Source organism: Felis catus, chromosome B2 (assembly GCF_018350175.1).
Source record: "Felis catus isolate Fca126 chromosome B2, F.catus_Fca126_mat1.0, whole genome shotgun sequence".
NCBI classification, from domain to species: domain Eukaryota; kingdom Metazoa; phylum Chordata; class Mammalia; order Carnivora; family Felidae; genus Felis; species Felis catus.
The window spans coordinates 108,942,762-108,965,904 of NC_058372.1; the positions used below are offsets into that span (position 1 = coordinate 108,942,762).

Sequence of the window (23,143 nt, forward strand, 5' to 3'; positions counted from 1 at the left end):
TTTATAGCAGCACTATCAACAATAGCCAAAGTATGGAAAGAGCCCAAATGTCCATCGATGGGTGAATGGATAAAAAGATGTATATATATATATATATATGTATATATGTATATGTATATATATATATATATACATATATATATACATATATATGTATGTATGTATATATATATATATATATATATATACATACATACAATGGAGTATTACTCAGCAATCAAAAAGAATGAAATCTTGACATTTGCAACTATGTGGATGGAACTGGAGGGTATTATGCTAAGTGAAATTAGTCAGAGAAAGACAAATATCATATGACTTCACTCACATGAAAACTTTAAGAGACAAAACAGATGACCATAAGGCAAGGGAAACAAAAATAATATAAAAACAGGGAGGGGGACAAAACAGAAGAGACTTATAAATATGGAGAACAAACTGAGGGTTACTGGAGGGGATGTGGGAGGGGGGATGGGCTAAATGGGTAAGGGGCACTAAGGAATCTACTCCTGAAATCATTGTTGCACTATATGCTAACTAATTTGGATGTAAGTTAAAAAAAAAATAAAATGAAATTATCAAATGAAAAAACAAAAAACCAACAGCAGCATCAGAATTGTTTACTCAATGTTATTCATAGAACAATTCAGATTTTTCTAAGTCCAGAGCAAATAATTTATCAATTTGGAAAGCATTATTACCAACATCAGTATTTACTGGAATGAATGACTGATATATATTCGGACACCTTTTCAACCCTGAACATATTAATTCAGCCTCTCTTTAGTAATTTACACGTAAGAGAGTCTCCTTTCACTAAGCAAAAGCATACCCACACATCTCCTAGAGTTCTGCCAAACTAAAAGAGCTGTCCGGGTAGTTGTGGCATTCATATCTTTTTTCCAAAAGTCCAGGGATCCCATGCCTTACTGGTGGACACAGTTCACTTTCAACTCAATTAGAGCTTTCTGAAATAAAGTCATACTCATGGGGCAAACACTTGAAAATGCAGTTATACCCTGTGGACATCCCAAAAGAAGCCATATAAACTTAAAGTCTGATTTGTTCCCAAGAATAAAACCTGAACAAAATAAAAAACAAGAACATCTTTAGAAAGTATGACCCCATTTCCACCAAAGCTTTGAATTTCTTCAAAAACCTACAATTCTAGGACTGGAAATAATTTAGTCTGAACACCTGGACTTCTTAGAACAAATTAAAGATATTCCATTTTATTTTTCTTTCATTGTTCAATTCCAATGTAACCAGATGGTTCATCAAATCAGTAAGAAAGTATGATCCTGTGAGCCCCCAGAGTCCTAAAGTTGGGTTTTCCTATGCTTTTTAATTCCAGAAAGTCCTTAATCTGAAGAAGCAGTTCCATAAACCTACTGAAATAAAACAAAACTAAAATCCTTATAACCCAGTTTCTTCCAAAGAGTCCGTCAACAAGGAAATATTAAGGGCTACAATGTGAAGAAAATTCATAATCTTTGCCATTTCCTCCATCATATCAAGAAAACAAACTTGAGGGGCACCTGGGTGGCTCAGTCCATTAAACGTCCAACATTGGCTCAGGTCATGACCTCACAGTTCATGGGTTTGAGCCTTGTGCATCAGGCTGTGGTGTGCTGATAGGTCAGAGCCTGGGGCCTGCTTCGAATTCTGTGTCCCCCTCTCTCTCTGCCTCTCCCCAACTTGTGCTCTCTCTGTCTCAAAAATAAGTAAATAAGCCTAAAAAACTAATTAATTAATTAAAAATCTTTAAAAATAAAGAAAACAAACTTGACTTGTAAAATTCAAAACTTAGCACAATCTCTCCTTAGCAGAGCAACTTTTAAGTTCTGCCTTAACTACTTCCAAACATTTTTCCTTCATAAGTGCAGTCTCAACTGTGACCAATATACATACTTTTTCACATTTCACCCCAACTCCCCAAATCTTTTTGGCATATAGTTATTAGGATCTGTTATAGCTATATCCCAACATTAGCATTAATTAGGTGAAAATGTTTCATTAGAAATATCAGGTAGGATTCACAGAAAGGTCAGACCAACTCTATCTGCCCTGAAAGTTTTTGTGGGCAAGTTCATGGTACATGCATAAAGCTTTATTCTAACTAGTTTCCTTTGTCTTCTATTAGGTCTAGTCTAACCAGTGGCCTTTCTGCTAGCTTTGCTCTAGCCAAGTGACAAGGATTCCAATAACCTGGAAAGAGAAAATGTAAAACCTCAAATCTCTTGATGCCAAAAAGAAGCTCATGTTTTAAAACTAACAATTTAGAGCAACTTTCATCTCAGAAGATAAGGGAAATGTTTTATCTCTATATCTTATCTATAATGTAGTTAAACTTTGATTAATAAAAATCAATTGGGAATAAGATGTTTTGTTTAAACCTTAAGCAGATCTTTCAAGTGTTATTTTTTTAATCCAAAATCAATTAGTTTATTTCCATACCTCATTAAGATTTGTCTTAGATATAATGTAATCAATCACTGAACATATAATTCTGGAAGATGTTATTTCATGTACTGAATCTTTAAGGTTAGATAAACATATTTTTAAGATTTTTAAGATTAATTATTTAAGATTAGATAAATCTTAAAACTGGAAAGCAGAAAAAAATCTAGCTAACAAAAAATGTATTGAAGCTACTGATTATTAAATATCATTTCAAGGGGCACCTGGGTGGCTCAGTCGGTTGAGCGTCTGACTTCGGCTCAGGTCATGATCTCACAGCTCATGAGTTCGAGCCCGGCATCGGGCTCTGTGCTGATAGCTCGGAGCCTGGAGCCCACTTCGGATTCTGTGTCTCCCTCTCTCTGTCCCTAACCCACTTGCATTCTGTCTCTGTCTCTCTCAAAAATAAACATTAAATAAATAAATAAATAAATAAATAAATAAATCAATAATCATTTCAAGACATAAATGCAAAACAAAACAACACACCTGATTGAAAGATGAATCACTATCAGAGCAATTGTCTGTGCAGTAACTGTTGCTCTTCTCCTTCTGGATTTTTTTCTGACTCTCTTGACTCCGTACCTCATCTTCTTCAAACTTGTTAATCATAGATTCCACCACTACCATCATGATGTTCTTCAGGGAATGCATCATGTCTTTGTATCTTTAAATTCAAAGCAGTCTTGGTAAGAAAAACTATTAGCACAAATTAAAACGCTCAGCTCAATTAAACTATCTTATTATTTTTTCTGTAAAGTCCCTTTAAAAGCACAATTTGAAAGAAAAAAAATGCAAGTCAGTTTTTCTTAAGGAACAAATGGCACAACAATTCATACAACAGAAATAAAAATTAATAGGAAGTATAAAATATGTTATTCCCCAGGTTTCTTCATCTGATTACATGGACCAAGGTAGTAAAATTAACAGAATCTAAGGCAAGATGTTCCAATGGTACGGATACCAGTAATTAGCAACAGTCAACTGTTATTATCATACTATCAAAACAGTCTATTTTACATGTCACTTTTATTCCTTGTTTTATTTCTACCTCTTTCTCTATTTTCCTCCCTTCCTCTATTTTCTTTCCTTCCCTTTTCCCTGCCTATACTTTATATCTATAGCCACCATTGAGACCTAAATAAGAGTTAAGCTGTCAGTGGGTCCTTCAAAACAGAGACTAAAAAACCCACTGTCAGTAATGTTAAAAAAGGGATTCCTGAAATAGGTAAGAGTTTGAAATGGATGGCTTCTAAATCCCTTTTAGCTCCATGGGTCTGAAAATCTCAGAAAGAACTTATAAATAAATTTCTCTACTTATTAAGTGCAAACTCTGAAACATCCACATTAATATTAGATTGAGATGCCCAAAACCCTAGAAATAGAATTTTAGAGCTAGATGAAACTATAAAAAAAAAAATCTAATCTAACCCTTTATTTTACAAATGAGGAATATGTGACCTGGACCATTGAAATTTCTACATTTAAAACAAAAAAGCCATAAATATTTAAGTAAACATAGTGAATACAATACTAAATTTGGAATCAGAAAACCTGGATTACAATCCTGATGACTTTACATACCGGATTTGTCATCCCAGGTAAGTTTCATTTTCCTCAGTTATAAAATGTGACAAAAAGAATACAATCTACCTGACCTATTTCACTTAGCTGTAGCAAAACATAAGAGTATGTATCTGAAAGTTCTTTGTAAATATAAAGTATGATGCATATGTTTATCATTTATCATTTAATAATGAAAATACTTGAGGAAAATAGGCACAGAAACTTCCTCTTTCTTTGTATTTCTGGTATATGGGTCATTGTAACTCCACAAATCAAAGGAAGAATAGGTGAGTTATTCTCATATTAAAAGATAAAACCATGCTGGGGGATTTGGATAGAAGACTAAGATTTTAAAGTTTAAAGGAGTTTTACGATCTATTTTAAATTATATGATACAAATTACATATTATTAAACATACATAATTCTAGGGGCGCCTGGGTGGCGCAGTCGGTTAAGTGTCCGACTTCAGCCAGGTCACGATCTCGCGGTCTGTGAGTTCGAGCCCCGCATCAGGCTCTGGGCTGATGGCTCAGAGCCTGGAGCCTGTTTCCGATTCTGTGTCTCCCTCTCTCTCTGCCCCTCCCCCGTTCATGCTCTGTCTCTCTCTGTCCCAAAAATAAATAAATGTTGAAAAAAAAAATTAAAAAAAAAAAACACATACATAATTCTATACATAACTTAAAATATATTCTCATACATTTAATGATTTAGCAACATAATTTATGTAATATATAACTAGAAGCAAATTTAATATAATACATAGTTATAGATGTATAGATTTTCAAAGCACCAGAAACTGTGAGAAAACACAAAAATATTAAATTAGATGGTTAATAATTAGAAACAATATAGGAAGAAAACATGTATAGAAGAGAACTGTTACAGAGGTAAGAAAGAGTCCAGGGAAGATCCAAGTTTGAGGTAAGAGGATACAAAGAGCAAGAAAGAATCCTAAAACACTCACTAGACTAATTGGCAAAGTAGCTATAGGATAACAGAGAAGAGGCTCCAGCTTTCTCCTCTACACATTCTCAGCAGCAAGAAATAGGGAAACATAACAATGCCCTGGGAGCAATCAAGACCTATCCATCAAAAGCTGCTCTCTTCTTCCACAGTAAGTGGATTATAGCTGGACACAAGTCTAAACTACAGTCCCCAAACTCCTTTGCAGTTAGGTATAGCCATGTAAACGAGAGAAGCCCTGTCCCCTTAAAAATTACAATATGGTAATTTAATGAAGACATATAAAAGTAAAATCTCAATGATGTATAAGGTAAGATTAAGGGTAAGTAAGTAAAATCCACAGAAAATCTTTAAGTTTCATTTTCCTCCAGAACTGTTTGAAAATACCAACATGAATTCTTCTGCAAGAAGTATCAGCAAACTGTCCAGAGAAAAAAATAAGAATAATTCTTTTTATTCTTTTTAAAAATTTTAAGTAATCTCTCCACCAACATGGGGCTCAAACTCACAACCAAGAACTAGAATCACATGCTCTACCAACTGAGCCAGCCAGGCACCCCAAGAATAATAATTCTTAAGATTTAAACATCAAAAACAAACAAAAAAGCTAGAGAGCCAGACCCTAAATATCAAATGAACTATATACTTAAATAGTAGCCACTGTTTAAGTTTTGGCCGTTTTGAAAAAGCCAAAGAAAAACAAACACAGGATGGACTATGAACACTATTAAGAAGCCTCATTCAATACTCCAAGAAGTCAAAATAAGAAAAAGTTCTAAGAGGTAACGAATAAAAACCACATCAATTAACCCTGCAAATTTTACATGGTGAGTAGTTCTTACATATATGAGGAACCGATGATAGACCCTACAAATGAATTCTTTATTCTGTAAAACTCTATTTAAAAAATAAATATCGAGGAACCTGGGTGGCTCAGTTGGTTGACTGTCTGACTCTTGGTTTTCAGCTCAGATCATGATCCCAGGGTCGTAGGACTGAGCCCTGCGTAGGGCTCTGCACTAAGCATGGAGCCTGCTTAATATTCTCTCTCTCTCTCTCTCTCTCTCTCTCTCTCTCTCTCTCTCTCTCTCTCTCTCCCCCTCTCTCCCTCTCTCCCTCTCTCTCTCTCTCTCTCTCTCTCTCTCTCTCTCTCTCTCTCTCTCCTGTTTGTGCTCTCTCTCAAATAAAAATAAATAAATATCAAAATGTTTAAGAAAATAATCTGTAATTATTACAGTAAAAATGCTGTTAATAAAAGTACTGTTGACTAATCATTAGTCCTAGGTAATTTCTGAAGAATCTCTCACACACACACACATACACAAGAAAGAAAAGAAAAAAGAAGGAAGGAAGGAAGGAAGGAAGGAAGGAAGGAAGGAAGGAAGGAAGGAAGGAAAGAAAGAAAGAAAGAAAGAAAGAAAGAAAGAAAGAAAGAAAGAAAGAAAGAAAGAAAGAGAAAGAAAGAAAGAAAGAAAATAATACTCTGCACAACTGAAAATCTTTCATCTATGGTTCACAAAGCAGAAGACAAACATTCATTAAGATATTTAACATCTTTATGAGGTAATTATTATTGTTTTAATTTTTACACATGGATGAACTAAAACGCAAGAAAATTAAATGACTTACCCAGAGATAAAAAAATAATTTCCTAATAGTCCCATATAAAACTTTGCTTTTAATATGAAAATTCTTTCATTCTCTAATAAAATATTTTAATACTCCTTTTAGAATAAGTTTTATAGTACTAACAGAAATAGATTATTAGAAATTATATTATCCAAAAATGAAGATGACTCTAGTGTTTGTTTTTTCTGCAAATCAAGAATTAGGAAATCTTGATCTGAATGGCTTTTACTTAATATATCTTAGTGCTTTGAACTTTATTAATTTATTGATAAGCATACACTGTTGCTTTGTTCAATAACAGATTTGTTTAGATAATATAATCAGTTGTCACAAAGAGAAAGAGGTCCTGTCCAATGTCATAAAGAGTTTAACTATTTAAAAATAAATCGTATTTAATGCTTTAAAATACAATAGGTAACATAAGCTCAAGTATGTAATACAGTTTCTGTAATACTGGAAAGATGAGCCACATTCTAAGCTTCCATATCTGCCTTCAAACTGCAATAGGAAGTAAGGCCCAGCATGGAGAGAAACCAGATTGCCAACAGCTCCTAGACACATCAAATACAACCAAGCCCAGAGACTAGAATTAACAAAGCAAATGTCATATGTCCAAAGCATTACCAAAAATAAATTTGTGGGATCCAAATTTAAAAGATTTTACTATGTATAAAAATTCCATAAAATTTTCATTACAATAAAAAAAATCATTGCCATCTAGCTTCAGAAGGCAATTTTTAATATTACCTAATACACTAGTTACCCTAAGAATTAAAAGCTAAAGAACAGAGCTACAACAAGTATGAATTACGGAGAAACTAGAAGGGATACCTGGCTGGCCCAGTCAGAAGAGCATCCAACTCTTAATCTTGGGGATGGGCCCCACACTGGTGTAGAGATTACTTAAATAAAACTTAAAAAAAAATTTTTTAAAAGGAAAACCAGAAAACTATTTGTCCATGCTGCCCTTCATAGCCCTAAAGTCTTCTGTTGTGTCACATTTCATGCTAGGGGTAAAGAAAAAAAACAGACCTTCAAATTGTCAATCATATGCCAAGGACTGAGACACTAAAATGTGGAATATCCAAGTAGCTGAGCTCACATATGAGAAGGAAACCCTAAACCATCTTTCATCTCAGTGACTGCTCTGTATTAAATTGCACTTTGAGTAAGAGTTAGGTATTTTGTCATGCTACCCACTACTCAAGAACCCAGAGTGCCTCCCTAATGCCTTTATATCATCCCAGTTACTACTCTATATTAAATTGTACTTTGAGAGTTAGACATTTTGTCATGCTGCCCCCTTCTCAAGAACCCAGAGTGCCTCCTTAATGTCTTTGGTATCCATTTGGCTTCCATTTAAGGTTTCCATTCACCTGGCCAACTTTGAGCCTCACGACCTTTTTAGTCAAAAAGCCATTTCTTTGGGGGGGGAGGGGGAGGGGTTGTTTTTGGTTTTGTTTTTTAAAGTTTATTTATTTTGAGACAGAGAAAGAGAAAGAGAGAGAGAGAGAGAGAGCGAGCATGTTCAGGAATGGGAGTGGAGTAGAGTGAGAGAGAGACAGAATCCCAAGCAGGCTCTTTACTGTCAGCTCAGTGGCTGAATCAGGACTCGAACTCACAAACCACGAGATCATGACCTGAGCTGAAATCAAGAGTTGGGCTCTTAATCAAGTGAGCCACCCAGGCACCCGAAAAGGCATGGTTTTTAAAACACCAAATCGAACAGAAACTATGTGGTTCTCATTCTCTGTCAGACCAGAAAGGCAGGCAAGCAAGGAACAATACACATGGAGAGCATTAGGGCTGAAGGTCAGACATGTATATACCACACAAATCCTACCCTAAGGAATCTATAATAGATTAGCAGGGAGTCAATAACACAAGTAACTAGAAGAAAAAAAAAACCTAGAAAAAAATATATATGAATTCTTACAGGGCAACATATACCAAAAAGTGGTCCTAAAAGGGAAGTGAGAGAAAGACAGGCTCTACACTGGCCTCCAATATCAAACAACTGTACCTCTCTAAGCAAATCACTGAATTTGCCTCTCTGGGCCTGTAAATTAAGGACCTTAGAACAAATAATTTCCAAGGTATTTTCTAGCACTGGTATCTTAAAGTTTTATGGAGTTAAAATTGATTTAACAAAAACTGAGCTCGTAAGTGACTAACGTACTTTTTTTAGTTTTTCCATGGCTACTGTCCAGCCATGTTGCATGACCCCTTATTCAAGGGTTTGTCTCTAGTATCCGTCCTCCCCCTCTTCTACGTAGTATTAGTTTAAAACTCCTCCCTCAAGTTTTCACTGTGGGCACATGGTCATCAGTTAGGTATTAAAGTTCCCAGTCTCTGTTATAGGTAAGTTGGGCACATGACCATGTTTTAGCCAGTAGAAAGTGAGTAAATAAAGAACCTTGTTTTCTACCCTCCTTTCTCTTGTCCAGGCTGAAATCCTGTTGTGGAGTTAGTGTGGCTGCTCCAACTATGCAGATGAAGGCAATATTCAAGAACAGAGATTGGTAAAATACATATTCTGGACCTAAACTAACCTACCACTTGTTTTTGTAAAGTTTTATTAGAACATACATACACTCTTATTTACATAGTGTCTACGGTTGTATTATTACTACAACAGCTTGCAAAGCCTAAAATATTTATTATACAGCCTTTTACAGAAAAAGTTGACTAGCTCCTATCCCAGATATGATGGAACAATAGAATAGAAAGAACCTGGGGTCCCTAGATAAAGTCATTCAGAAAATCCACCTACCTTTGCTGCATTCATGTACTTCTGAACTGTTATATAAGAGGAAAAAAAATTGCTTTCTTTGAGCCACTGCATTTTGGTGTCTATTTGTGATAACTGTTTAGTATATTCTAACTAACATCCTCTTCCTCCATATTTCCATGTGGTCTTTTGCATATATCATGGCACTTACCATCCTGTATTGAAATTACCTATTTCAAATTTATTTTTCAGTCTAATGTTAGACTCCTAAAAACACTATGGATTATTTGGGGGTAGGAGGCATCTTATTTAACAGTATAGCCCCAAGATTTAAAACCTAACATACAGTAGTTACTTATTAAATGCATGCGATATATAATAAGGGAAAAGAAAAAATAATTTACTGCTAAAGTCAGAATTATGTCAAACATCAATAACATAAAATTGATTATAACGGCAAGAAACAATATCATTAATTCATCCAGCAAATACCTATTATATACCTAACATTTGCTGGGCATTTTCAAGGCATTATGGACACAGAAATAGAAAAAATAAAATTATCTACTTTTTGAGAGTTTACATCCTAGTGGGGAGACAATGAAAATGAGCATAAAATACGCAAATACATATATCATCCCATATTAATCAGTGACGAAAGTTAAGAAGAAAAAAAAAAAGCAAGGTAAGAAAGAGAAAAAGTAAAAGGGAAAGGCCATTGTTTTATATAGAGAGATCAGGGAAGGCCTCTCTGGTAAGGAGACATGGAACTGAGACCTTAAAAAAGTAAAAGAGAATTAGAAACAAGCCAAGGATATTCCCTCCCACCACTGCTCTTCAACATCCTATGGGAAGTCCTAGCTAATGAAATAAGACAAGAAAAGTAAAAAGGAAGCAAGATTGGAAAGGAAGAAATAAAACAGTGTTTGTAGATGCCATGATCATCTATGCAGAAAACCTGAAAAAACTGACAATAAAATTCCTAGAATCAATAAACAATTATAGCAAAGTTGCAGGATACAAATTTAATATGCAAAAATCAATCACTTCTCTGTATACCATCAATGAACAAGTAGAATTGGGAATTTAAAACATACTATTTACATTAGTACCCCAAAAATGAAACACTTCGGTATAAACCCAACAAAATATATATAAGATCAGTATAAATAAAACTATAAGTTTCAATTGAAAGAAATCAAAGAAGAACTAAATAAACTGAGAAACAGTCCATGTTCATAGATTAGGACAATACAATATTGTCAGGATGTAAATTCTTCTCAACTTCATCTATAAATCCAATGCAATCCCAATCAAAATCCCAGGAAGTTATTTAGTGAATACATACAAACTGATTCTAAAGCTTATACAAAGAGGCAAAAAAAAGAAAAAACAGAATAGCTAGCACAATACTGAAGGAGAAGAATGAAGATGGAGAACTAACACTACTCAACTTCAAGACTTGACTTTGAAACTATAAACCTAAGTAATCATACAGTGCAGTATTCACAAAATAAAAGATAAGTAAATCTGTGGAACAGAGTAAGAGCCCAGAAGTACCCTTAAATATAATCAATTGATCTTTGACAAAGGAGCAAAAGCAATAAAATAAAACAAAAATAGTCTTTTTAACAAATGGTGCTGGAACAACTGGACACCCACACACCAAAAAATCAATCTAGACATCTGCCTTACACCCTTCATAAAAACTAACTCATAATGGATCACAGACTTAAATGTTAAACACAAAACTATGAAGTTCTTAGAAGATAACATAGAAGGAAGTCTCAATGACCCTAGGTTTGGTGATGGCATTTTAGATATGACACCAAAGGCATGATCCATGAAATAGGTAACTGATAAGCTATACTTAATTAAAATGAAAATTAATATCTGCTCTGCAAAAGACACTGTCAAGATAATGCAAAGACAAGCTACAGACTTGGAGGAAATACTTGCAAACAACTTACTGATAAAGGACTATTATCCAAAGTACACACACACACACACACACACACACACACCTCTTAAAACTCAACAATAAGATAACAATCTGATTAAAAAATGGGCCAAAGATCTTAACAGACATTTCACCAAAGAAGATATATAGATGACAAAATAAGTATATGAAAAGATATTCCACATCTTATGTCATCAGGGAAACACAAACTAAAACAACGAGATATTACTACACTACTATTAGATAACTACTATTATAACACCCAAAATCTGGAACATGGATATCAAATGCTGGTGAGTAAGTAAAGCAACAAGAAACCTCATACAACGTTGGGGGAATACAAAAGGGTACAACCACTTTGGAAGACAATTTTATAGTTTCTTACAAAACTATACATACTTACCACATGACCAGCAATCATGTTCCTTGGTATTTACCAAAGAAGTTGAAAACATATGCCCACACAAAAACCTGCACACAATGTTTATTGTAGCTGTATTCATAATTGCCAAAATCTGGAAGCAACCAAGGTGTCTGATACATCCAGACAATGGGAGTATTACTTAGTGCTAGATATGAATAAGCTATCAAGCCATGAAAAGACATGGAGGAAACTTAAATGCATATTATTAAGCAAAAGAAGCCAATCTGAAAGGCTAAATAATATGCGTTTCCAACTATATTATATTCTGGAAAAGGCAAAACTGTGCAGACAATAAAAGGATCAGTGGTTGCCCGGGATTTGGAGGGGGAAGAATGAATAGGCAGAGCATAGAGGATTTTAGGGCGGTGAAATTACTGTGTGTAATCCTATAATTGTGGATACATGTCGTTATAAATTTGTACAATTCCACAGAATGTACAACACTAAGACTAAGCCCTAATGTAAACCATCCCCCTAAGGGAGGGCTTTGCTTAGCTATTTGAGAAAGAACAAGACCAGGGTGGCTGGAGCAGTGTGAGAGGGAATATGGTAAGAAATGAGGAAGGAGAGGGAACAGAAGGCTCATGTTTGGGGCTTCTGGGCTACACTCTGAATTTTACTTTGAATGAGATGAGAAGCCTTCACAGAATGCTGAGTGAACTCAAGTGGCAGGATCTGACTGATTGTTTTGAAGCATCATCCTAGCTGCTATGAAGGACATGGGTTAGGGGTGCTTTCAAAATGCCCTGCTGAGAGAAAATTGCTTTCAAGTATTATTGTGAACATACTCACTCTTTAGATTCCTGGGTTCTTTTAGTAACATGCTGTACAACTGTGTCATAGCCAGATTCTTCATCCTGATTCTGATTAGACATCCATTTTTCCATTTCTTCTTCAATCATGGACCCCAAAGTGTTATATATATGCTGTCTAAGATATTTCACAAATTCATAGCTAAAAAAAAAATTAAAAAACAAATGCAGTCAATATCATGAACTCACTTATTAACCATATCCAGAAGAAAATGTTAGCACAGAAAGATTTATGAAATACTCAGATTTCTTACCTTGAACCAGGATTAAATTCTTCATCCCAAATCATCAAGCCAATCTAGAATTATGTTGTTTTTTTCTGGGACATTGGCATTTTCCACACCCCATGCCCACTCACTCTATCAATCCACCTACTCATAGACACTTGTTAACATTTCCTACACATCCCTTGGCTTCATCACTTCCTCTTTTTTTTTTTCTTTCCACTTCTATTGATCAGTGCAAAAGCACATCACCTCACGCAGACATTACTACAGCAGTCTTCTTGCTTGTCTTCTTTCACCCTCTTCCCTCTCATATTTATCCTGAGCACTGTAGTCATCTTGGTCCTCAAAAGTCATGGATTTCATTATTTCTGAGTTAGAGTCATTTCACTCATACCCAATAAATATTTCTTGTATTTAAGACTAATTATTGGCTATTTTCCAAATACAACTTCCTTGGCTTGGCATTTAAATACCTAATTAATCAAGCCCCTTAATTACTGCATCTCCACTTACATGAGGCCACACTCAGTTTTCTCCACAAACCATCAAACATGTTGATTTGCATATAAGCAAGGAGGGACTTTTAAGTGACTACCATGTGTTAGACACTGCGCTAAGCACTTTATTAATATTGCTTTATTTACCACATGAGATAGGTAAATAGATGAGGACACAGACTGAAAAGTTAAAAAGCCTTATCAAATTCACCAACTAGTAATTCAGGTCAACCTTACTCCAAAACCAGTATCATTCCCACAACCCCACACTCTCCCAAAGATGCAAAAATTCCAAAACTATTTAAGAAATAAAATAAGAGGTTCTATAGTGTTCAACTGAAACTGGAAAGGAAAATAAATAAATGCAATACTCATATTTTTACTAATTTTTGTATTATTTACATTTCTTCCCTTTAGAGAGGTAAATCTATTACATTTTATTTTCTCAAAATAATAATTGGCATATTAAACTTAAAAATAAAATTTACTTAAAAGTTTAAGTTACTCATTGAAATTACTTTTAAATGTTTAATATTTATATTCAACATTTAGCTAGTAACTTTTCTTTTTCTTAAGTTTATTTACTTATTTTGAGAGGAGGGAGAGAGAGAGAGAGAGAGAGCGAGCGAGCGAGCAGAGTGTGGGAGGGGCAGAGAGAGAGAGAGAATCCCACGCAGGCTCTGCACTGCCAGTGCAGAGCCAGATGTGGGGCTTGAACTCACAAACAGTGAAATCTCGACCTGAGCCAAAATCAAGATCAGATGCTTAACCGAGTGAGCCACCCAAGTGCCCTTAGCTAGTAACTTCTAAGCTTTAGGAAAATAGCTATTAAGAACAGAAGAGATAAAGTGATTTTGTAAACATAATGACCTGCAGTGTTAGACCAAAATGACAAACACAAAGTTTCAGAAATACTCCAAGAAAAACAAAACCCAAAACTTACTGAATCACGTGTCCTAGAAAATAGCCTCTAATAATTATTCATGCAATTTTGAAGTTTTTGCCTCTTCTGGGGAGTCATCATTGCCTTACATCACTTGAAGACCTTCCCTTATACAAGCATAACTTCCCATCCATTTTAAATGCTAACTTATTTTTTGACTTGTATATTTGTAATTATAAGCCAAATATTTGCACATTCTATACAAAATGGTAAAGACTTATATAAGCAAGAATTCAAAGATTAAGGTTTCAAGAGAATCTTTTAAAGATAGTCTTAATTTTTTTAACATTTGACAGTCCCTAAACTGCCTCCACAACTAGCTCTGAGACTAAAGTTGACAGATGTGCATGATGTGATCTGAAGAGCAAAAAATACATGTGTTCTCCACCACAACTATTCCACCACCACAAACCCTCTAAAGAATCAGAATATCTGAAATTCCAATACCATAAATGTATCATTGCTGTCTTGAAAATGTCCTTGTAGGGGTGCCCGGCTGTCTCAGTCAGTGGACCATGCAACTCTTGATCTCAGGATTTTTAGTTTCAGCCCCACATTGAGTATAGAGATTACTCTATAATCTCTATAGAGTATATAAATAATAAAAAAATAGAGTATAAAGTAATAAAAATAGAGTATAAAGTAATAAAGTAATAGAGTAATAAAAAAATAAAATGTCCTTGTAAATGAAAAAGTATCCAGGAATAAATAATCTCTTGAGCCCAATCAGTCTGAGCTCACAGCCAGCCAGAGAAAATTGAATGTGGAACAAGGTGCAAAAAGATAAACAGTCCCTAAAAACAATCTTGATCCTCCTCATAATCCTGCCCTAGGCTAATCAGACACACCAGTTTTACTTCACATCTCTAAGACACTCAGTGGGAAACAAAACATGGGGCAAGCTGGAGTTAATTCTCTGAAACTAAAGGAAGGGCCTCTCTGAAGATGAATTCTACATCTCACCATCAACATTTACTACAGAAAAATGAATTATTCCTTAGTTTTATCAGTCCCGTTTCTCTGCCACAAATCAAGCAATTAGGAGAAATGAATATTTAACTAATATAAATTTTGTGCTTGCTTTGTTTAAAGCCCAAACTGTAAGCAAGTAGGTTATGATATTTTCATAACTAAGGCAGTGAGGAAATACAAGGAAAGCCCATTAATACAATGTATTCAAGAAAGTTAACAGAATACCACTCTAAAATAAAAGACACATCAAAAACGAAAACAAAAACAAAAACAAAAACAAAACAAAACCTCCCCACTATTTATCACCATCTATATGATATAGCAAATATGCTGAGAAAAAGTTTAAACCTCCTCTTTGGGAACTTGAATAACAACATACTTTTTTTAAATGACATCACTTTTATCTGTGGCCACAGTAGTATCTCCCAGAAGACTCCATTCAAAATATTTCAAGGTTTTGGTTCATCTTCCAAATTAAATGAACCCAAGAACCCCCAAATTAAATATTCCCTAATGGGTTATTGCTCTTTTAAGAAAAAAAAAATCCCCAGGGAAGATAAGGCCTTCTATCATGGGAGCACTACCAGGCTGCCTATAGCCCTTTGGATGCTCTACTACCTCAAAGATTATTGGAAAACTCTCAAGCTTCCAATCTTAAATTAGTAAATAGAGTCATTTCTGCAAGTAGACCTTTCTACTCTGGGTAAGAAAAATCCAAGTCTTCAAATTCTCACGTGACAATTCATTTTGTGTTGGTTCTTTTACTATCTGAATTCATGGCAATACCCCATAAAATCCTACAAGGAATACTATTCTTCTGTAGTAGTGCCCAGGATAGAGAATTATTATTGCTATGGGCTGGGAGATACTATAACACTTAATATATTTAATTATTATGTACTTAATCATAAAATTAAGTACTATGTTGCTTTCACTGTAATCCTCATAGTATTGGTGCCATCCAGTTGCTCTTATGAAGTCTTCATCTAATCTAAAAGATTGATGATAACCACAGCTTTTTAAATCAACCCATTGCATCATTTTTAGAAATTATTCTGGTGTAGCTATATTCATATTTTGTATAAAAGCAAAAGCCCTGGATGCACAAGAGACTTTCGAAAGGTCCCATACTTATAACAGGGATTGCAAACTCAGTGTCACTGGGGGTAGACAGGTAAACTAAAGCCAGCCACGTGTAAGAGAGAAAAGGAAGAGGTGGTGGTGAAATAAAAGGATGTGTCTCAGCTAAAAGGAAGAGCTTCCACATGGCTTTAGCCACTTACTGCCATTTAGGACTATTACAGCCTGATGTGGATTTTTCAATGTTTTAATAGAAGCCAGAAAACTACCTTATGTGCTATCTCCCAATTTTTAAATGTTACTATTTTTTAAAACCAAGCCAAAGAAACACATCCATAGACCCAATATGGCCTGCAGAATGCCAGTTTGACCTTTCACCATCCATTCATACAAGTATTATAAACAACATAAAATCCTTACCACTAAAGATACTGGTGAATCATCTCTATGTTTAAAATTTCTATTTAGGGGCGCCTGGGTGGCGCAGTCGGTTAAGCGTCCGACTTCAGCCAGGTCACGATCTCGCGGTCCGTGAGTTCGAGCCCCGCGTCGGGCTCTGGGCTGATGGCTCGGAGCCTGGAGCCTGTTCCTGATTCTGTGTCTCCCTCTCTCTCTGCCCCTCCCCCGTTCATGCTCTGGCTCTCTCTGTCCCAAAAATAAATAAACGTTGAAAAAAAAATTAAAAAAAAAAAATTTCTATTTAAGAAATGTAAAACTTCCCTCAAAAAAAAATTTACATACTTAATAACTTACGTTAGAAGATCCTTACTGGGCTTAATTAAAGCAATTCTGCTACAATTTAAGTCCTTTCCTCTCAGAATTAGTTTTAGCAAACTCCTTTAACATTTTCAGATTAATACACTCTAATTGCACAGGAAAGACCAAGACTACAATATTATGGGAATAATACCTCTTTGCCATGGACTACAATAAATACAACTTCCATTCATTTGTATTTTAACTGAAGTCTATTAATATTTCTTTCTTGGTCATTTAAAAATATTCTAGGGAGTGCCTGGATGGCTCAATTAAGCGTCCAACTTTAGCTCAGGTAATGATCTCAGTTCAGGAGTTCAAGTCCCACATCAGGCTCTCTGCTGTCAGCACAGAGCCTGCTTCAAGTCCCCTGTCCCCCTTTATCTCCCCCTCTCCAGCCTGTGTGTGCTCTCTCTCAAAAATAAATAAACATTAAAAAAAATTTAAATTTTCTAATAACAAAGTTTCTTCTTTTTTAAAAGACATGATCTATACAATTAGTAAATAATTTTATCTTTAGAACTCTACAAATCCCTTTGTTTCAGGCTAAAGTTCTAAATCTTACACTGGTCAATCTTGTAACCTTAGACAAAACACATGACCTTGCTAAATGTCAGTTCCCACTACATAACAATAATGATAATACCAATGCAAAAACTGTTGTCTATTACACATAGCTATACTTTGACACTTTTCAAACCAAATGTACTATACACGTTTGACTAACCTTATTTGTTACCATAAAAGTAATTTAATGAGAAAAAATAAACATTTGGTTTCAAAGACGCTATCACCAAGTGAATGCAAAGCATCTTTTTCCAAATATTCCTCAAAGAAGGACATTAAAAACCTGAGTCAGGCATTTGCTACTAAGGAAAAATATGTTCACCTCACTACATTTCAGAAGCAGCTCAAGTAAAATAGACAGCAATGAACTTCATCACTTTGCTTTACTACTGGCAAATATGAAATTTTTTACATTTATGTCAGAAAATTTACAAAGTTGAGTAAAAGAACATTCACTTTTTTCCATTTTGTTCTCCAGCTTTATTACCTAGATTTTTCCAAGAAAACCTAATTATTTCTTTCATGATGAATTTCTGACATGTTCAAAATGTCTATACCAAAATATGCACTGATACACAGATTACTATTACAACATAAGAACATAAAAAAACTAGTACAAGTTTGTTTCAAGACATCATTCTCTTAGTTATTTAAATAAGCAAGAAATTTTTCAACCATATATAGAAAAAATTATCAGTATTGGTATGTTTTAAAAAGAGACTTTATTAGAGTAAGTTATGAATTATAACGCTGATATTTGGAATTCTTATTTCAGAATCAAAAGATTTATTATAGAACCAACCTAACTTTATATATCATATTAGTATATAAAAGATTATGTAATAGAGGGGAGCCTGGGTGGCTCAGTGGGTTAAGTGTCTGACTTCAGCTCAGGTCATGATCTCACAGTCTGAGTTCGAGCCCCACGTCGGGCTCTGTGCTGACAGCTCAGAGCCTGGAGCCTGCTTCGGATTCTGTGTCTCCCTCTCTCTCTGCCCCCTCCCCTGCTTGTGCTCTGTCTCTCAAAAATATATAAATGTTAAAAAAAATTTTTTTAAAGGTTATGCAATAGAACGAACAAGCTTTACATCACATACAAACTTTTAGGTCAAAGAATAGGCTTCTGAGTCATGATAAACAATTACTAGAAATGCATTCATTAATTATGGAAGCATGCATGTAATTCTTAGTCATTTCTCTATACATGGATATCACTTTACACAATGGAGGTTTTCTTGAAGGTACCATTTAAATGGATTTCACAGATTTAAAAAATCAGTGGTACATTCTTCTATAAAACAAAAAATAAACCTAAATCAACAAATTATTACTGTGTTCCCTCTGTATCAAACCAAAAATATACTGGATGTGAGGGTTACAAAACTGAGCATTTGCATTAGAGACTCTTATAATCATCACAGTTGGTAATTACTAAAATAAATACACACACACACACACACACACACACACACACACACACACACACTTCTTGTGTAAATGCAAGTAAATATGCTCTAACTCTGTGGTTCTCAACCCTGGCTGCACGTTACAATTCTGCCCGTTCTCAACCCTAGAGAGCTTTTTGAAAATCACTACGGCCCAGACTCTACCACTCCTCCTCTGCCAAGCTGCTCAGGAAATTTTGATTCATTCATGATGAGGCCCAAGCATCAGTATTTTTTTACATGGGGCCCACCTGATTCTAGTGTAGCCAAGAGTGAAAACCAGGGCCAGTTTGGTTTCTGGGAATCTACACAACACATGCACACATAATGAAAGCAATATCCTCATTCCTACCTCTCCTCCCCTCCCACAGCCCTCAAATCCTTGCTGCCACTTTCAAAGACAGAGAGGGAAAGTTTGGATATTTTAAAGAATTTGTACAGTTTAAGGTAGAAAAATAGAAGATGCTATACAAAGCAGAGATAGTAGTTTAGGGAAGCTGCCCATTGGGGCAAACCCCCAGATAGGGCTATACTGTCTACATGATGGTTTTCCCCAAGTGACTGCAATTTCTCCCACTTTAATTTTTTATAGTACCTAAAATTCCATCATGTATGGACTCAACTGTCTTAAATATCTTCATACAAAAATACAATAGCCTAAAGACACCAGTACCCCCATAAGTCTCTTTAATAAAATTGTCCTTGTCAATACCTGGACAACATTGGGTGGATTTAAGAAACCAATGTTCTGATAGTGGAGAAGGGAAGGTAGATAATTCTGAAGTAGGAAACACTTTTGGAAGCAATACATACCTAAGTGACTTAACGTACAATGTCAAGGAGAGTTAGGTTAGTGAAAACAAAGACCAAGTATAACTGTACTAACTGACCTTTAATATCCGACTGAATTGTAAGAGCCTATGAAAATACCAAAGACAAGCAAGTCCTCCTCTTTTTCTCTCCTACATAAAGAGTTCCTTCCTCCTAAGGCACAGATCTCAGGTTAATGCAGCTAACACATGACTTTTAGCATCTATGCTTTTAAGACTACAAGCTACTTAAAATACTTTTAGGATTATATGGAGAACAAACAGAGGGTTACTGGAGGGTTTGTGAGAGGGGGGATGGGCTAAATGGGTAAGGGGCATTAAGGAATCTACTCCTGAAATCATTGTTGCACTATACGCTAACTTAGATGTAAATTCAAATAAATAAATAAATAAATAAATAAATAAATAAACAGATGCAAAAAAAAAAAAATACTTTGAGGATTATAAATCTTACTTTTAAAACTACAAACTAGTTATAATTTGAGAGTGTCTGGATTTTTTTAGGTAGGCCAAAAGTAAATCTCTTTAGTAAACAGTGAACATTAAGTATGAATGGTAATCAGCAGGCATTTAATCTAATGCACTGCTGAAAAGCAAATTACTTTATTACAACAGTCATTAAACTACTAAGAGGAACAACAATGACCTAACTTAAACTTGAAAAGCATTCTAAAATTGAAGCAGCTAAAGCAATACAGGTAAACATTTACATTGAAGAAAAAAAGCAAAAAAGCAAAAAAGCTGCATATTAATGAACTAACCATTCATTACAAAAGTTTTAAAATTTTTCCAAGAAAAGAAATAAACAGCAGAAACTTTAAAACCATAAAACATATACATAATACAAAGGAGGAACAAAGCCAATAGCTGGTTCTTTTAAAAGACTAAAAGAAACCCCTAGAAGAACAGAAGAGGGAAGGCACAAATCAAAGAGAAGAATAAAAAGGGGGATATATAGCTATAGATATTAAAAATATTTAAAAACTACAGGATTTTAATGAAAAACTTTTTACCAATAAATTTGAAAATCTAGACAAAATGCACAAATGCCGAGAATATGATCCTAGCAAAAACTGACATAATAATTTACAAAGTATTTAAACAACTGCTTGTATGTGAAATAAAAACCAGAAATGAAACCCCAAACTTAATGCTTCATGTGGATTTGTGTGAGGTGAACTTGTATTACGTGAGTTTATAAAACATTATTAATTAAACCTTAATTTGAGAAAATTGCAATTATTCCATAGTCTATTGTTTAAGTAATAAATCAATAGTTAACCAATAAAAGCTGTTCTGTAATGTCTCCCAAAATAAATATGATCACAAATAACAGCTATTTGTAGTGGATTCAATTAAGAAATAAACAGGAAAATCATGGAAATATGAAGAAACTTTATGTATAACCATAAATACCAATGAAATCAGTAACTATATTAACAAGAATTCCTTACTTTTGAAAACTCCCTTGAGAATCTGGTGAAAACTATAAATACTCCCCCTATAAAACTACAAGTAAAAACAAACTTTTACATTAAAGGGCTCAAAAACCCAATTATGCGCATAAAGGAAATGGGTACGAGTTCCAGATAAATAGAATTTCAGAGTCAGTAAAGGTAACATAAAAAAATTTTTTTTAAAACATCTCTGTGAGATCAAAATGAAATACAACCACTGAATTTAAAATATTGCTACCGATAATAATTAATTGGGTTCCTGCAAGAAAACGTTTCAATGGAGAGGATTAATTTAAATGAACCAAAACAAAAACAAAAAAAAAGGTCTCTAAAGAAACGTAACCTTCAAGATTGATCTCAAGTGGTACCTCTCTCATTAAACTATTTCTACTGCTCGCAAACCCAGAGTACTCTGTAGCTCTTCTACAGCACTTACATTTTTGACATGTATCACAGACATTTGAGTATGTGCCTTATCCCTTCATAGGAACTTAAACTATTCGATAGGAAGTTAACAATCTAACGTCAGTATTCCTACAGTGCTCAGAATGGGGAATTGGGGCAGCCACTGATATACCAGATCAGCCAAGGAACAGAGATCTTGGGAACTCATTGCTTTAAGCCAATGTGACAGGCACAGTGACAAGAATCCTTTGAAATAACAGAATTCCTCTTAGAAAAACATGAACAATTTTCAATTATTGTTACTGTGTTGCCCATGAGGAAAAACGAAGAATTAGGATATGTTGGTTGTGGCAGCAGAAACACAAAGGAGACAGAAGCTTTGGAAAGTAAGTAAAGAATAAAGAATACATAAATTCGATATTTGTGTAAATAAACGAAAAAAAAATGAACCTCAAACTTGGGCGCTATGTTAACAACAATAATCAAATGAACATTCTTTAACTACACTTTGACCCTTTCTGGATCAGCTGGTTTGTTTGCTTAAGACATCAAAAGCTATTTTACTTGTGAAAATTTTCATCAGTTTCCTCCAGATGTAAGAGGATTTCCTCGGCGCACTCCAGAGAGGGGGCACCCGTGATCTTCTCTTTTACGCTCTGGAACAGCTGCCTCAGCATCGTCTGCATCACCACCTCGTCCTCGCCAGAGAAATGGGCCATCCTCTGCAAGAATCAAACACCCACGCCCATTACTCCAGGTCGGCGCCAATGCCGCGCATTGCGCACGCGCGCTCCCACCCCACCCAGGCCAGTGCGCTACGCCGTTCCCCGGGAGACCGCGGCAAGCGCTTGGGGGTGGGTCCTCGGCTGCCTGCGCGTCTTTCCGGGAAACAAGTCACCTTACTTTGGGGAAGCACAGGTCCTCAAGGACCCGCCTTATGTACTTGTCGTTGCCGGCCTTCCGTACGAACAGAGTTCAAGTTGTCACCGCTAACCGCAAAAAAGACAGCCCGGAAGGTTTTGATGGGTGGGCCTGACGGCGGGACGTCTGCGGTACGTGTGACGTCATCACGTTGACGTGACTTCCTGAGTGGGAGGGAGTGCCCCTTGGAGACCTGCCCGGCACCTATGGGAAGTTTCAGGTGTGCTCGCTGTCCCTCGCCATGTGTTTGTAGAAGGGAGGGAATGGAGAACGAAGAGTCAGAATTCAGTAAAAGTGAAACTGAAAGTAGCTTGAAAAGTTTTTAACTACGTGAATGGTATTGAAATGTTACACTGTTGTTTTTCTCTAACAGTCAACATGTGTTGACTCCTACTCCTTAACCAAGCACCTTGCTAGGAACTATGAGAAGATGCCCTCATAATCAGACAGACACACCCCAAAAAATCAACGTTTACACCGTTAAGTGTGATTAAGTGTTA

General features: G+C 35.3%; 1 protein-coding gene across 7 annotated transcripts in view; it reads right to left on the reverse strand.

Moving 5' to 3' along the window:
• Positions 1 to 22,767, reverse strand: part of TBC1D32 (TBC1 domain family member 32) — a 204,315-nt gene extending 181,548 nt beyond the window's left edge. For 6 of the 7 annotated variants that reach the window (XM_045057969.1, XM_045057971.1, XM_011282635.4 and 3 more), the window contains exons 1-4: positions 22,626 to 22,767; positions 22,287 to 22,444; positions 12,524 to 12,685; positions 2,947 to 3,124 (exon numbers count right to left, since the gene is read on the reverse strand). In XM_045057969.1, coding sequence (XP_044913904.1) covers positions 2,947 to 3,124; positions 12,524 to 12,685; positions 22,287 to 22,441 — 495 coding nt within the window. In that variant the 5' untranslated portion in view covers positions 22,442 to 22,444; positions 22,626 to 22,767. Of the gene's footprint in view, positions 1 to 2,946; positions 3,125 to 12,523; positions 12,686 to 22,286; positions 22,445 to 22,620 lie in introns of all 7 variants that reach the window. The other variant, XM_045057968.1, reaches the window with a different exon arrangement.
• Positions 22,768 to 23,143: the final 376 nt, after the last annotated feature.